This window comes from Pituophis catenifer, unplaced genomic scaffold, assembly GCF_029215685.1.
Source record: "Pituophis catenifer annectens isolate HBS135680 unplaced genomic scaffold, rPitCat1.0.hap2 SCAF_4, whole genome shotgun sequence".
Lineage (NCBI taxonomy): Eukaryota > Metazoa > Chordata > Lepidosauria > Squamata > Colubridae > Pituophis > Pituophis catenifer.
The window spans coordinates 53223617-53240048 of NW_027256884.1; the positions used below are offsets into that span (position 1 = coordinate 53223617).

The window sequence follows — 16432 nt, forward strand, 5'->3', positions numbered from 1 at the left end:
TTTTCTGATCAGCACTGTGCAATAAATAGTATTGCTGCTTAAGCAACAAAGAAAAACCAGTTACAATTAACATCAGATGAACCAAAGTTAAACTATTTAGCCATAGTTTCTGAGGTTCACAAAAAGACACTCATCATGATAATACGCAGACCTTTTTTGCTTCCATAAATAGCAAACCACATATGTGATTATAAGATGCCATTTATACCATTAAATGCTTTAACAATTCCCAAGATTTCTAATAATGTGTCCATGGGAAAATCCAAGCAAGGAAATACACATTCACAGAATTACATTCAATAGCTGTTTAACAGTCAAGCTGTTTTAGAAATGTCCAATCATACTGATTAACATTTTAATCAGATTTAATTGTCAAATCAATTAGTCTAAAGAGAAGGAAACAGTACGTAAGTGTATTGTTAGGAAAAATATACAAAACATATAAAACACTGGATGGCACAAATTACAGTGCTAATATAAACATATTTTAAGGTAAGTGCTTAACATAAACTGTCCATCCTTACATGTATCAAATAATTATTTTAAAGGGAGGAAAAAGATTCCCTATAAAAATAATGCTATATGGTGCAGAGTGCTTTTTTCAGTGTATCTATTGTAATAAGAGGTGATCATAATTATTTCCATTAATAGTTTTTTTTCCCCTCCTGATTCCACTTTTTTCTCCACTTGAAGGAAAATGTTTTGTCTTTAACAGTTTTCAAAAGATGAAAGTAGGAGCAGCAGCATAACAGTACCAGCTGGAAGAGCGTGCTTTCAGGTAATTGGGGTATGTGCTATGTGTTGCCATAATTTGTGCTATCAACTCATTGTGGTACCATATTTTTTTTACATGAGGTCATTTCACAGAGCAGTTGAGGTAATTTTTTTTACTCCTCTTCTTTGAGCAAGCGTAGAGCGACCAACTGGCTCCAAAACTGGGGACTGATTGCGATTCAATGCTGAGTATGTAGCTGCCATGGCACCCTAGGAATAAAAAGATTTATTTAATTATATTAGATAAATACTCCAAAGCCAAAACAAACTATATTAAAATGTCCAAACCTTCATGGCATGCTGGTGTAGCCAAGTTTTAATGGCTTTCCTTTTAAGCCAATAGGGTTGGATTGACTTGCTTGACAAAAGCAAACAGTTACTGATTTTGTTCCTTAATGATGAAAGATTTATTATAGGGCAAATGCCTTCCATGGATCATTGACTAAGAAAATCTTAAATGTACAAATTTCAAAGCATTGCTAGAAATGGAAATGGTAGCAATACAGGTAGTCCTTGTTTAACAATGGTAATTGGGACTGGAATTGCAGTGGCTAAGCAATACCATCATGATGTCACATGATTATGCTGCTTACTGATGGCAATTCTAGCAATCCCCAGTTACTGTTAAGTGAGGGCAGTGCGGGTTTTGAAGTGAGAACCTAACATGATTGTAATTTCCTGCTCCCTGTCAGCTTCCCTATTGACTTTGCTTGTGGGGAACCAGTGCTGCAGGTTACGAATTGCAATCAAGTGACCATGGGACACCATGATGTTCAGAGATACAGGCTGGTTGCTGAGTGCTCAGATCACAATCACATAGTCAAGGGGTGCTGCAAAGGTCAGAATTTCGAGGACCAATTGTAAGTGCAACTCATTCAACACTGTTGCTAGTTCAAATAGTCACTGAACAAATGGTTGTTAAATGAAGACCTCCTGTAATGGAAAAAATAAGGGGGCAAACTGCAGATTAAAATATAGCAAACAGAATGTTTATTCATTTTAACTATTTTTATAGCTCACTCCAATCACAAAGGATTATACAAAAGAAATGTTTGCAAATTGCAAATGAATTCCCTAATTGGTGCTATCATGTAGTTATTCACTGAGACCAAAAACTTACTGAAATAAAGCAGTTTTGTTTCCAGAAAACTAACACAACAGGGTCTGTCTTCCTCTGGAGAAAAGTTCCACAGAATGGGGTCACTGCAGAGAAGCCTGCCATCTTATCCACTTCCATGTACATTCTTAGCAGGCATTCTCTAGATGACCAGAACGGCTTATCAGTTCTGATAAAATGTTGTCTGATATATGTCATTGGTGTCTAAGGAATAGTAAGCTTAGAGATTTGTTTTTTTTTTACCTTCACAAGATGTGGAGCATCTTGCCTGTTGAGTTGGTACTGAGGCAGCTGATCGCAATGAACTATCCATGGGTGCCTTAGAACTTGAGCAGCAGTCAGTCTCTGATGAGGGTCAACATGGAGCATTTTCGAAACTAAGTCCTGTAAACAATTAGTTAAATTGCACAAGTTTTATAAAATAATAAAATAATGGATTTGATTCAGATATATTAAACAACTTTTCAGCTTAGAAAGGACTCCTCAGTCCTTAGATGAAGGGATTTTTTGTAATCGTAGTATGAGAGAATTTTGTAATGTATTTATATTTGCAAGGGGAGATAAGGGATATAAAAAAGGAAACAGGAAATAAAAGAACCAAATACTGAGCATGGGAATTAAAAATGGCCAATTTTGTGGCATTCCTTCCCCTACACATACAAAAAACTAAAAGCAAATTACTTCAATCACTAATATCAGGAGAAGGCTTTATAAACTGTTGAGTTTTATTCCTAATAAATAGCCTAATTATTTCATTATACTGTAGAGCCAGTTTGGTGTAGTGACTAAAGCACTGATATATCTATCTACAGACCCATACATATCTACCAAAATGTAGGTATCTAAAGTATCTACTGATCCCTCACATCCTGGACATAAACTGTTTCAACTTCTCCCCTCAGAACGCCTCTATAGACTACTGCAAGCAAAAACAACTAGACGTAAATATAGTTTTTCCCCCCATGCCATCACTCTGCTGAACCCTAATTCCCACAGCACTGTTTTAGGCTTAACAATATTTATCCATGTAGTAGGCTGTAATTGCTATTATCCTTCTCATTTTCTCATCTTTCTCATCTTCTCATTTCTCATCTTTCCTACTACCTTCTCCTATTGGTATCTTACGATTTATCACTTATTGTATTTTAGGATTAATGATTGTAACTATGATTTTTTTAATCTATGACCTATCACTTTGTTATTTGTATGGACACTGAGAACTTAGGCACTGGAGACAAATTCCTTGTGTGTCCAATCCCACTTGGCCAATAAAGAATTCTATATAGAAACTCCGAGACTATGAGTTCTAGTCCTGCCTTGCACAAAAACCAGCAGCTAACTCTCAGCTCTAGGAAGAAAACAATGGCAAACCACTTCCAAAATCTTTCCATGGACTAGTTGCCAGGCAATCAACAATGACTTGAAAGCAGAGGCGGGGCTAGCTGTCAGCCCAAAAGAGTGTGTGAACGGGTGCTCCGTGAAGCACAACTGATTTCCAGCCATCCTGTGGGCTTCTCAAAGCCGGAGTTGCCCTGGAGGGGTGACTTGGGAGGAAGGTGACCAATCGATCAAGTTCAGGTGGTGGCCCATGTCGGAAAGCGGTGGAATCTTCAATGAGAGCAGATGGGGAAGAAGAGGCCTGTAATGGCCGAACCGCAGGGCCGACAGCCAGACGAGGAAAGCAGTGGTGAAGTGGAACGTTGGTGGACTGGAACTGGCTGAAATCAATTCTGACTTCCAAAGAGTGAGTGGAATGGCAGAGAGAAGAAGCTGAGCGAAACCCCTAGCTGATTGAGGAAAAGAAGGGGCTCTTATTAGAAGGAGGGGGGGGATGTTCGCCCCCCCAATGATAGCAGTGGCGAAGGAGATTGTGGAGCTTTTTTCTAAGACTCACAAGGATAGAAGACAGAAGGAGAGGGATAGCGGTTGCTAATTAGAGTGGATCTGGATTGGGAGATTTTCGTGGGACTGTACAGGAAAAGTTGGATAATTTGAAAGCTGGAGAAGATTTGACAAACATGGGAGATAAAATGGCTGTACTACTCTCCCCTGGATTCTGACAAGGCACTTTTTGTTTTGGAACTGAAACAAGGCTTAAGGGAGACATCTACTGGACAAAAGAAGATATACACCTGTAAATTGGGCAGATTGAATAGAGAAAGTTCGTTTGAGTGACACTAAGTTAGGTTTGCTGTATTGTGGATATCTTGGAGCCTGATGATGTGACATCTTATAATCTTGTAGTAGTGGTGAATAGGGGTTATATACAACAGCAAGAGATATACTTGAGGTTCTAGTGCATAAAGATACATGATGAAATAAAAAAAAAAGACCTCTGGTGAAGATTTAAACCCAACAGAAGGGCAAGGTTGAAAAGTAGCTGAAATGAATTGAACTATAATAGATTGCTAGCTTGCTGGAAATCACTGGAACCTTGGGTGTTACTATCAATATCACTGTTATCACCATCACTATTATTATATTATTGTGATTATTGTATCTATTATAAGTATTATTATCATTTATATGAAGATTGTATTTATTAATATTAATGCTACCGTTCTCACCTGTATTAGTATCATTAGCTTCACTGCTAGCATAATTAATTAATTACAGGTAGGCTAATAGAATTAGAATAAGTTTGATATTTTGGTATCTACCGTGTTTCCCTGAAAATAAGACAGGGTCTTATTTTCTTTTGGGCTTCAAAATAAGCACTTGGGCTTATTTTCGGGGAGATCTTACTTTTTTAAAGTGCTACTGCTCCATCATGCCGTCTGCTCCCCAGAAGCACCAATGGGAAGGAAAGAGATTGGGGAGTGGGGGAGAGAAGAGAAAGAAGCAATCCCAGAAGCACCAGTGGAAAGGAAAGAGACTGGGGGGGTGGGGAGAAGGGAAAGAAGCGATCCCAGAAGCACCAATGGAAAGGAAAGAGATGGGGGGGGAAGAATAGGCATGCAGGCTGGCGCTCAGCAGCCCAAAGGCTGCGGCAGGTGAGGCGACACAGGCAACCGCTCCCAAAGGGGCCCTGGCAGGCTGGTGGCACTCAGAACGTTTTCAGAGGTTTTCAATCTGGGATGATTCAAGCCGGCCAGGCAGGAGCAGCCCCGCAGTGATGCCGAGTGCAGCGCTGCCAAGAGGGAGAAGAGGCCAGAAGCAGCATGGGCAGCCGCTTGGCCATTTAAAGACTTGTGGATTTCAACTCAGAACTTCCCACAGCCCCCCACCCCATCAACTCCTTCCCCTTTCTGAGTTGCGGTAGCTCGCACCCACCGGGTCTGTTGGGGTTGGAAATTTGATTGCACCCCACGAGGGAGCCTCCATCAGCTGAGCCAGCACAGGCCGGGAATTGCCTCTCATTCTGTCTCTCTGCAGAGGCCTCCCAGTGCAATGCTCTGCCACAGCTTCGGAGCAAACCTCCGCCTTCCCTGTGGAGGATTGCATGGCTGGAGGCTTTGCCTTGCTCCGATCAGCAGGAAACACCCCCCCCCATTTCCCTGATGATCGTTCTATCCTTGGGGAGCTCTGCACAGACACACATCCCAAAAAAGTTCCCTCTGAAGCCTTCAGCCTTGCAATCCTGCGCAGGGAAGGTGGAGGTTTGCCCTGAAGTTGTAGCAGAGCATTACACTGGGAGGCCTCCGCAGAGAAACAGAATGAGAGGCAGCTCCCAGCCCGCGCTGGCTCAGCTGATCTGCAATTAAGGTGCCAAGCTTCCATAAGGTAACCAAGGAAGGGAAGGGCTGCTTCCTGTGCTGCCCACATCTACCCCTTCACTAGGGCTTATTTTCAGGGGAGGGCATATATTTACGCCCACCCCAAAAATCAGGCTTGGCCTTATTTTCAGGACATGTCATATTTTCGGGGAAATGGTAGTGGTTAACATTGATAGCCTAAACCACCCTCAGAGCAGTGGAGGGTTATACTGGTGGGAAAAGGAGGTGGGAGTGTTGGATAAAGTCTAATTTTGTGGAAAAATTCTTAAAGATGACAAGCACTATGAACTAAGGTAGGGATAGGGAGGAGACTAGCTGCCCAGACAGCATCGGCTACATTGAGTCCGTCAACACAGAGATCAATAGAAGATATGATTCAAAGGGAGAGGTCCAACTCTTTTAAATATCTGCAGGCTATGCTGTAATCAATGCAGGAAATGATGACAAAGAACCACGATGAAATGAAAAAAGAGATAGGAGAGGTAAAAAATGATATGGGAGAATTTAAAGAAAAAATGCAAAAGATGGATGATAAATTTGAATTTTTTCAGCAATAGATTACCAAAAATGAACAGAAACTGTAGATGGAAGAGAGGATGGAAAGGGAAGAAAAAAGAGTGGACAAAATTAGTGAAAAATTATTCTAGGCAAATAAGGAATTACAATTTACAGTTATTTTTCTGGAATCAGAAAAAGCGGCGCACTACATACGTTTTCAGAATATAAGAGAGTAGAAAGAAGAAGACCTTCCAGATATTATGGCAGAAATAATAACGAAAGCATTAGGAACAGAAAAAGAGATGTCGACGGAAATAGACGAGACCTGTAGAATCCACACGAATTACGCGAGAAGACACAATCTTCCAAAGGAAGTACATGTCAGATTCGTGAAGAAATCGATCTGGGACGAAGTGCTTCACAGGACAAGAGATGAACCAATAGAATACAAAGGGAAACTACTGACAGTCCTTAAGCAGGTCCCAAGAAGAGTTAGAGAATTGCGAAGACCATACCAATTCCTAACATCATTGCTGACTAAATACAACATCAATTTTCGATGGCTGACACCGGAAGGCATCCTAGTGAGAAAAGAGATACAGAGTGGATACTTTGGACAAAGCAGAGGAATTCTATAACCAATATTTTGGTAATGAGGAAGGAACAGAAGAGAGGGAAGTAATAGTAGAAAAAGACCAAAGAATACTAGCCGTGGAAAAAAGCAAAGTACAACTGAAAAAGAGGGAGAAAGAAAAAGGAGAAAGACAGGAAAGTAAGGGGGAAAGACCTAAGGAACTAAGAGAGATCAGAACAAGAAGAACTATTAAGACCTAAGTAGAGGAATGCAAGAAGAGTTGAAGATCTTATCATTGAAAATTAATGGACTAAATGCTCCCGTGAAAAGGAAAAAGACTTTCAATAAATTAGATAGATATGATTTGGATATAATAGCACTACAAGAAGTCCACATGAAAGAACAACACAGTTACTGGAATACCCCAAATTGGTGAAAATATATGTATCACTGTCACAACAAAAGAAGAGAGGGGTAGTATTATAGATTAAGGAGATAATTTTGGTTAAACAAATTTATAAAGATGAAGAGGGAAGGATTTTGATTGTAGAGGTAATATTAAATCAGAAACGGGTTTTATTAGTAAAAATCTATGCTCTGAATGGGGGACAGGAACAATTTTACAATAAATTACACAATATTATTTGAGGCATAGAGTGTGACAATCTTTATATATTAGGAGACTTCAACGCCATAATAGACAAAAAATTAGATTACAAAAGTAATAAAATTAAAAAAGGAATTAGAAGAACACTACCTAGAACTTTCTTTAAAATGGTAGATGAACTAAACATCCAGGATATTTGGAGAGAGAGAGACCAGGGGAAGAATCAATACATATATTATTCCAATAGGCATCATTCCTGGTCTAGAATCGACATGGTATGGATGTCGATGGAATTAAACGCAGAAGTGAATGAAATAGAAATAGATACAAACATTTGGGCAGACTACAACCCAATGAGGGTTAGTTGGAAAGGGCAAAAAAACCTCTGTAAGATGGATCTTAAATAGGTCAATTCTAAAGGAGGAAAAATTTAGATTAACAATGGAAAAGCAAATGGGCCTTTTCTTTAAAGAAAAGAAAGAAAGAAGATACATCCTTACATAACCTAGGGGGCACAGCGAAGGCATACATGAGGGGAGTTGCTATATCATACAAAAACTAAGAGCAGAAATAGTGACAGAAACACCTAGAAGAAGAACATAGAAGAGTTGAGGCAGAGTTGCAAAGGGAACCTCAAAAAATAGAGCTAAAACAACAAATGGACTTAATTAAACATAAACTGAATATTCTTGAGAAAGAGGAGTTGGTACGACATATAAAGAAAATCAATCAAAATTTCTTTGAGAATGCAAATAAAACAGTGAGGTGGTTAGCTTATAAATTGAAGAAGCAGAAGGAGAAAAGGTGGATTAGTAAAATTGCAAAATGAAGGAGAGATATGTTATCAGAATGAGGGGAAAAAATATAGTTCAGGAGTTCTATAAGAAACTCTATGAGGATAAAGAAAGCTATTCAGAAAACAAAGCAATACAATGTCTAAAGAAAGCCTTACTGCCTAAAGTTCCAGAAGAAACAAGAAACATGTTAAATGAAGAAATAAGAATGCCAGAATTATTAGAGGCAATAAAAAAACAAAAGAACAACAAAACACCAGGGCCAGATGGGTTGCCAACAGAAATGTACAAAGAACTACAAGATGCGTTGGAGGTATTACTGGAGGTATATAACACAGTTCTGAATGAAGCGAAAATACACCATCATGGATAGAAGCGAATATTACATTGATCCCAAAAGAAGATGCTGATTAATTAAAAACTATAGGCCTATCTCGCTGTTGAACACAGATTATAAAATATTTATGTCAATAATAGCGGAAAGATTGAAAAGGTTTCTAAACGAGTTTATACATGTGGACCAAAATGGTTTTCTGCCAAAAAGACAAATAAGGAACAACATGAGAATAATATAGACATGTTAGAATATTATGAAAGTCATAGTGAGATACAAGTGGTATTGATGTTTCTAGATGCCCAAAAAGCCTTTGATAATGTTAAATGGAATTTTATGTTACAACAACTAAGACACATGGATTTTGGTGATAAATTTATAAACATGTTTATGGCAATATATTCTAAACAGGAGGCCAGAGTAATAGTGAATGGAGAGGCAACACAAAACTTTAGGATTCAGAAAGGCACAAGACAAGGGTGTCCGCTATCACCGTTGTTGTTTATATTGACTTTGAAGTAATAAAATATAATTAATATTATATATAATTATATATAAATATAATTAATATTGAAGTATTAATGAGAATAATTCAAAAAGATACGCAGATCAAAGGATTGGAAATTAAAAGAGAGTTATAAATTGCAAGTTTTTGCAGATGACTTAGTCTTCATTTTAGAGGAGCCACTGAAACCGGGCCTGAGACTTATGGAGGTATTGGAGGAATACTGTTTCGGATATGCTTTTATTAACCAATTTAAAACTAATAAACAACACTTATAAAGCGTCTTCAAAGGCAACACCCAGGAACCGGAAACACCTCATAGAGGCACATAGAGATAAAGATTAAAAGCAAACACAACCCCATAACATCTCCCCTTTTCTAATAACAGCAACACTTTCTACAAATTGAGTATATCGGGGGCGTGCACATCTACCACTCCGAGTAACAACCGGCTCTCTCACACCTGACTCTCTCACGCAGGGCGGATCTCTTCGCTCGCCATTTTCTGAAGCCTCGGATGTTTGGCTATCACCAGACACACCAACTTGCTCAGGACTGTCATCAATGTCAGACGGGCATTCTTTATTATCCTTAAGTAGGTTTGGCTTGGCAACTGGCTCTGACCCACCCACTGGATATGAGGAGTCTGGTTGCTCAGCCACACGGTTCCGCCGATATCGGGTTCCTCCAACCTCCACCAAATAGGAGCGAGGTGCCACTTGTTGTAAACAGGTACCTTTTTCCCAACGGCCAATCCGATCTCCAGGCAGTGGTCTCATCTGAATTCGTTCTCCCACCTTTAACTCTGGCAAGTCTCTTGCAGATCTATCATATTTGGCCTTCGCCACTTGCCTCTTCTGCCGTAGCCTTTCTGGGACCCCTTGTATCACCACGGCCTCAAGCAACTTATTTGCCACGGGTAAGGACATCTTTAATCTCTGTGACATTAATCTTTGTGCTGGGCTACTGTCCATACCTTCGTTGGAATATTCCTCCAATGTAAAATAGCCTTCCACAGATTGCTACATTCGCCATGTGCTTTCCTACATAAGTTCTTAGCAATCTTTACAGCTGATTCAGCTTTTCCATTCACTTGCGGATAACGTGGCGATGAAGTAATAATAATCTGAATAATCTGAATAATGGTCCACTATTATCAAGTGGACCTGCATAATTAAATAAGTCCATACTAATGATCTGCCAGGGTCGGGATGGTATCTCGTGTGACAACATAGTTTCTTTCTGTTGCCGATATGCATATTCATTACAGATGGTACAATTACTGACAAAATCCTCAATTTCGCCTCACATATTCGGCCAGTACAATGTGTCACGGGCTTGTCTATAGCATGCCTCCCCACCAATATGGCTTGAATGGATGCGCAATAACATCTCCGGTCTCAATAACTTTGGCACTATAACTCTTGGACCCTTATACAAAATGCCATCTTGTACAGCGATCTCATCTCTGAAGGACCAGTATTCTCTTAAAATCATGGGAACTGCCTCTTTCACATCCGGCCACCCACTCAGCACGATATTCTTTAGTGTCTGTAGAGCCACGTCAGCGTCCGTATATTGCCTCAACTGCTGTAACTGCCGATTCATAACATTAAGATAATCTGCTTGGTTAATTTCAGCAAAACATATTTGTTCCTGTCGCAGCCAACAAACCGTCTGATATTCATGTTCTCCTCCCGTAGCTGTCTGATCTACTGTGGCTCTACTCAGGGTATTGCTGATATACATCAAGATTATAATGCTGTAAACTGAGCATCATGCTTTGCAAACGCTTAGGGGCACACAAAAGAGGCTTTTTGAATATAGTTATTAACGGTTTGTGATCAGTTTCAACTGTAATTATATCTCTACCATAAAGGTAATAATGGAAGCGCTGGCAAGCAAATACGATACTTAAACATTCTTTCTCGATCTGAGCATAGTTTAACTCTGCTGGCGAAAGCGCTCTGGACGCATATGCAACTGGTTGACCTTCTTGTAACAGACAGCATCCCAGACCGTTCTTACTTGAGTCGCTTTGAATAGTAACCGTCTTTGTGACATCATAGTATTTTAATACTGGAGCAGTAGTAACCAAGCGTTTTATCTCTCTCTCACTCTTTTTTTTTAAATTTGATTTATATGCAGCCCTTCTCCGGAGACTCAGGGCGGCTTACAATGCGTTAAGCAATAGCCTTCATACTTTTGTATATTTATACAAAGTCAGCTTATTGCCCCCACAAACTGGGTCCTCAATTTACCTATCTTAGAAAGGATGGAAGGCTGAGTCAACCTTGAGCCTGGCAGGATTCGATCTTACTTTAATTGCAGACAGCTGGTGTTAAATTACAGAGCTCTGTCTGTTAAGCTATCCAGACTCTTATCTCTTGCACTGCCTGGTCATGTTTAGGGAGCCAGTGCCAAACTGCGTCTTTATCCAACAGACATCTCAATGGCTGGCACACCTCAGATAAGTGTGGCAAGAATTTTGCTAGATATGTGACAAAGCCAATGAATCTCTGCACTGCTTTAGCATTAGTAGGCGGTGGCATGTTCACAATAGCTCTGATCTTGTCTGGGTCCGCTTTTAACCCCTGTGATGTTAAAATATGTCCATGAAAGCGGACTTCTCGCACCTTAAACTGCAGCTTCTTTATACTGAGCCTCAGCTTCACCTGCTTACACCGCTCCAATAGTGCCATCAATTTCCCGTCATGATCATGCTCCGCTTCGTCATCAGTGTCGCCACACCCAACTATAAGAATATTGTCAGCTATAGGCTCAATTCCGCTGAGGCCACTCAATAATTCATGCTGCTTCCTTTGATACATCTCTGGTGCTACAGAGACACCAAAGGGCAGTTTAAGCCACCTCTTTCTGCCCCAAGGAGTCCAAAACGTAGTCATGTAACTGCTCTCTTCGTCCAGTTTACACTGTAAGGAGGCATCCCTGGCATCAACAAGTGTAAAACCCCGTGCCTTAGGCAGCTTATGCAAAACATCCTCTAACATTGGCATTGGGTAATGTGATCGTTTCAAGGCCATATTCAAAAACTTAGGATCGATGCAAATTCGGATTTTTTCCAACTTCCTAATCACCACCATATTACTTATCCAGTCGGTTGGCTCGGCTACTGAAATAATATGTTCCTCTGCTTCATATTTATCCAACTGTGCTTTAACCTGTGCCTTAATGGTTATAGGGGCATTGTGTGGGGCACTTTGTACTGGAGGGACAGCGGGATCAAGTTGAAAATGAACCTCTCCGGGCACAGATGCAATAGGGCCCTCAAACACCTCCCTATAAACTTGGAGGACTTGGTGCTTTATCAATGGTCTCCCCAAGGCTTTGGAGGAATAGGTTTCAACATTATGCAACTCCCTCGGAATGTTAAATCACATCAGTCCCAAACGCTCACACGTTGAGCCTGACAGTAACGGCTTTTGATCTACATCCACAATTCCAATTTGTGAGTAACCCCACGTATGTTACACTCTGTATAAAATAAGCCTAGTGACTCCATCAGTTCCCCTGAATATAACTTTAATGTGGCACTACTAGGCTGAAGGGGTGTCTCAGGTGCCAATTTCCTTTTGTCCTTTAGGCTCATCACATTGCATGTTGCCCCTGAGTCCAACTGACAAGACTGAGTTATATCATTAAATTTAAGATTAACAAATCACTTTTTGCCTTTTGAATGTACTGCACCAATGCATTCCTTTGTATAGAGCGCATCAGTGGTAAACAGCGATACATCCTCTAAGTCCGGCGTTTGCTTGACCATATGCAACTTCCTTGTCGCCAGACACACTCCAGCAAAAGGTTCAGCCTCCCACACACCCTACAGATTTTACCATACGCTGGACACCGATCTTTCCCACGTGCATGGACATTGTCACAATATTTACACGGTGTGTGGTTGTCTGCTGACAAATTGCGAGGCTTCTGTTTGAACTGCTGCTGTTGCTGACAATTCCTCACATTTGGCTGGTGCCTGGAAGCTACATTAACACAGTTGGTCTGTTTATCTCGCTCCAACGCCATCAGCCATTTATCTGTAAGTTCAGTAGTCCGACATATTTCTATGGCTAATTGCAAGGTTAAACCATGTTCCCTTAATAAATGGTGGCGTGTACTTTCCTTGGCAACACCCAAAACTATTTTGTCTTGGATGAGTTCGTCTCTCAGGGAACCGTAATCACAACTTGCCGCCCTTTCCTTTAAGCGTGTTACAAAGGCGTCTATCGTCTCCCCTTCTTCCTGCGTGCAGCTGCCAAAAAGATATCTTTCATATATAACATTCTTATGCGGTCTGAAGAAAGCTTCCAAATCATCCAAAATAGCCTTAGTATCAGTCCTCTGCGCTTCTGTAAGAGTTAAACTATGCTTATAAATATGAAGGCATTCTGCACCCATCAATCTTCTTAATGTGGCAGCTTGTACTGCTGCCGGCTTATCATTTAAGCCTGTCGCCAAAGAGTAATTTTCAAACTCTGCCCTAAAATTTTCCCAATTAGTGCTAGAGTCCTCACTTACTCGCATGGGTTGCAGCAGTGGTATATTATCTGCCATGGTGTTATATTTTTTACTTCAAACGCTCCACTTTCAGGGCCGAACCACTTCTGACACCATGTTTCAGATATGCTTTTATTAACCAATTTAAAACTAACAAACAACGCTTATAAAGCGTCTTCAAAGGCAACACCCAGGAACCGGAAACACCTCATAGAGGCACATAGAGATAAAGATTAAAAGCAAACACAACCCCATAACAAATACGGAGAAGTAGTCGGACTAAAAGTAAATAAGGAGAAAATTAAAATGATAGCCAAGAACATGACAAATAAATAGAAAGATGATTTGACTAAGGGAATAAATATTCAATTAGTGAAGAAGGTGAAGTACCTAGGGATTTACTTGATGGCAAGGTGTACATCGATTAAGGAGGACAATTATATTAAATTAATAAATCAAATAAAGGCAGATCTGGAGAGATGGAAGACCATTTAATTCTCCCTTATGGGCAGAATAGCAGCAATAAAAATGAATGTCCTGACCAAACTACTCTTCCTATTTCAAAACATGCCGATAAAATTAGAGAAAAAATATTTTGAACATTTGAATAAAATAGTGTCAAAATTTATATGGCAAGGGAAGAAGTCAAGAATTAAATTGAAATTACTCCAAGAGTCCAAAGAAAGAGGAGGGTTTGGTTTGCCTGACTGGGAATTATATTATCAAGCAGCAACGATCACCTGGGTGAAGGAATGGATAACTTTAAGGAACAAGAGATTATTAATACTAGAAGGTCATGATATTCAAGAAGGGTGGCATGCATTCCTCTGGTATGGAAGACAAGTGGCACACGAAAGACACTATATAAGACAATCCCTATTGGGAGTATGGAATAAAATAAAAAAACAGAACTATATGAAAATACCGATCTGGCTCTCCACTCTAGAAGCTTTGGTCCATCCGAATCTTATCAATTGGGGGAAAATTGTTACATACAAGGATATTCTAGATGAAAAAGGGAAATTAAAAACGAGACTACAATTAAAAAACAAGGGGTAGAATTGGAATGGCGGGCATATTTACAAATTCTATATGAAAGATGTGAAAGCGTGGAATATTAATAGAGATTTAACGATATTAGACAAACTTCTATGAGGGACAGATGAGAAAATGATTAAAGCAATGTATAAATACTTATTAGACTATAAAATGGAGGAAGAGCAAGTTAAAGAGAATGGTGGTATGGGCAAAAATTTTGGGGTATAATATTGAACTGGAAAAGTGGGAAAAATTGTGGGAAAGGAATAGGAAATTAACCCTGGACACATCATAGAAGGAAAACTTATATAAAATGTTCTATAGGTGGCATTTACCATTAGCAAGATTGGCCAAAATGTATAGAAATTTATCACCGATATGCTGGAAATGTGACCAGGGCACCTACTACCATATATGGTGGACATGTAGTAAAGCAAAAGAGTATTGGCAAAAGATTCAGAAGTAGCTGGAAAAAATGATTGGACAAAGATTGGAATTCAAACCAGAAATATTTTTATTAGGAATCTTAACAGAAGATTACAGTAAAGGGTTTACATACTTAATATTGCATATCATAACGGCAGCGAGAATGATATACGCCCAACAGTGGAAGAATGAGAATATATCTCTAGAAAGGGAGATAATAAAGAAAATATTAGACTGTGCAGAATGTGACAGATTGACGCTAGAAGTAAAAAACAAAGGAGAGACAGAATACTGAGATTTGGAATAGATTTTACCAATGGTTGGATTTGAGAAATGGAAGTCGGAACAAGAAATAACTAAGATGTATAGATCAAAAGATGATGTAATACTGTATATGTAAATATAAGGGTATATAGGGGGTCAAATATATGTATATAATTACCAAGGTATGCTTAGCATGTAAGATACTTGTGTTATACTTTAATGTGTATAGCGGAGATAATGCCAGGATGGTTGCACCATGTCCAATTTCTCTTTTAATATGATATAAATAAAAAAATGTTTTTAAAAAACCCCAATGACTTGAAGGCACAAAAAGCAAAGCAAAAAAACCCCAAAACCATACTCATAAAACATGATGCAACTTGCTATTATTAATACTTATTGATTTATATTCTGTATTACCTAATGAGCTCTCAAGAACAATGATTGACATACCTTTGCTGTTTCTGAGACAGAATTCCAATATCCACCACTGAGAGAAAACTTCCCACTACCTATTCGTGCCAAAATTTCTTCTGGGGTATCATCAGGACCATTTGCAAAGGGAGTATAACTAAATAAAGACAGTAGTTTTAACATATTTTTTTTTAAACGTTCTGCTCAATTCCATTATCAGGATTGACATACTAATTATAGGTAGTCCTCGACTTACAACCATAATTGAGCCCAAAATTTATGTTGCTCAAACATTTGTTAAGTGAGTTTTGCTCCATTTTATGATCTTCCCACAGTTTTTAAGTGAATCACTGCTGTTGTTAATAGCACAGTTATTAAGTGAATTTGGTTTCCCCATTGACTTTGCTTGTCAGAAGATCTCAGGAGGCGATCACATGACCATGGGACACTGCAACTATCATAAGTGTGAAAAAGTCAAGGACTACCTGTAATTAATATAAATTATAAAAATAATTATTCATGAGATATATAACTGCTTACCAATTACTAATGTGAACAAAAAGCTTTTCAAAAAGAATTAGGAAACAAAAGTAATGTACTACATATAGCAGTACTAAAATTGTTCAGTACTGGAACAGATTTAGAAGTAGTACAATTTGAACTATGACAAGTGAACTCTTTGAAAATGATTAATAGGTATATATTTTCTCCAAGCTTCTCATGAACTTGAAAAGTTCTTAAAAATTCAAAGTTATTCAGAGCTATATCTGCCTTGAAAGTAATCCTTGTTGAACATCAGGAGATGACCACAACAAATGTTTCATGATATTTTGCATTATATCATAAAATGCTTTAT

At 39.1% G+C, this 16432-nt stretch overlaps 1 protein-coding gene across 2 annotated transcripts in view; it reads right to left on the reverse strand.

Moving 5' to 3' along the window:
* Positions 1-504: 504 nt before the first annotated feature.
* The window catches only part of RPS6KA3 (ribosomal protein S6 kinase A3), a 148975-nt gene continuing 133047 nt past the window's right edge, over positions 505-16432 (reverse strand). For both annotated transcript variants that reach the window (XM_070943971.1, XM_070943970.1), the window contains exons 20-22: positions 15616-15733; positions 2135-2275; positions 505-984 (exon numbers count right to left, since the gene is read on the reverse strand). In XM_070943971.1, coding sequence (XP_070800072.1) covers positions 862-984; positions 2135-2275; positions 15616-15733 — 382 coding nt within the window. In that variant the 3' untranslated portion in view covers positions 505-861. The remainder of the gene's footprint in view (positions 985-2134; positions 2276-15615; positions 15734-16432) is intronic.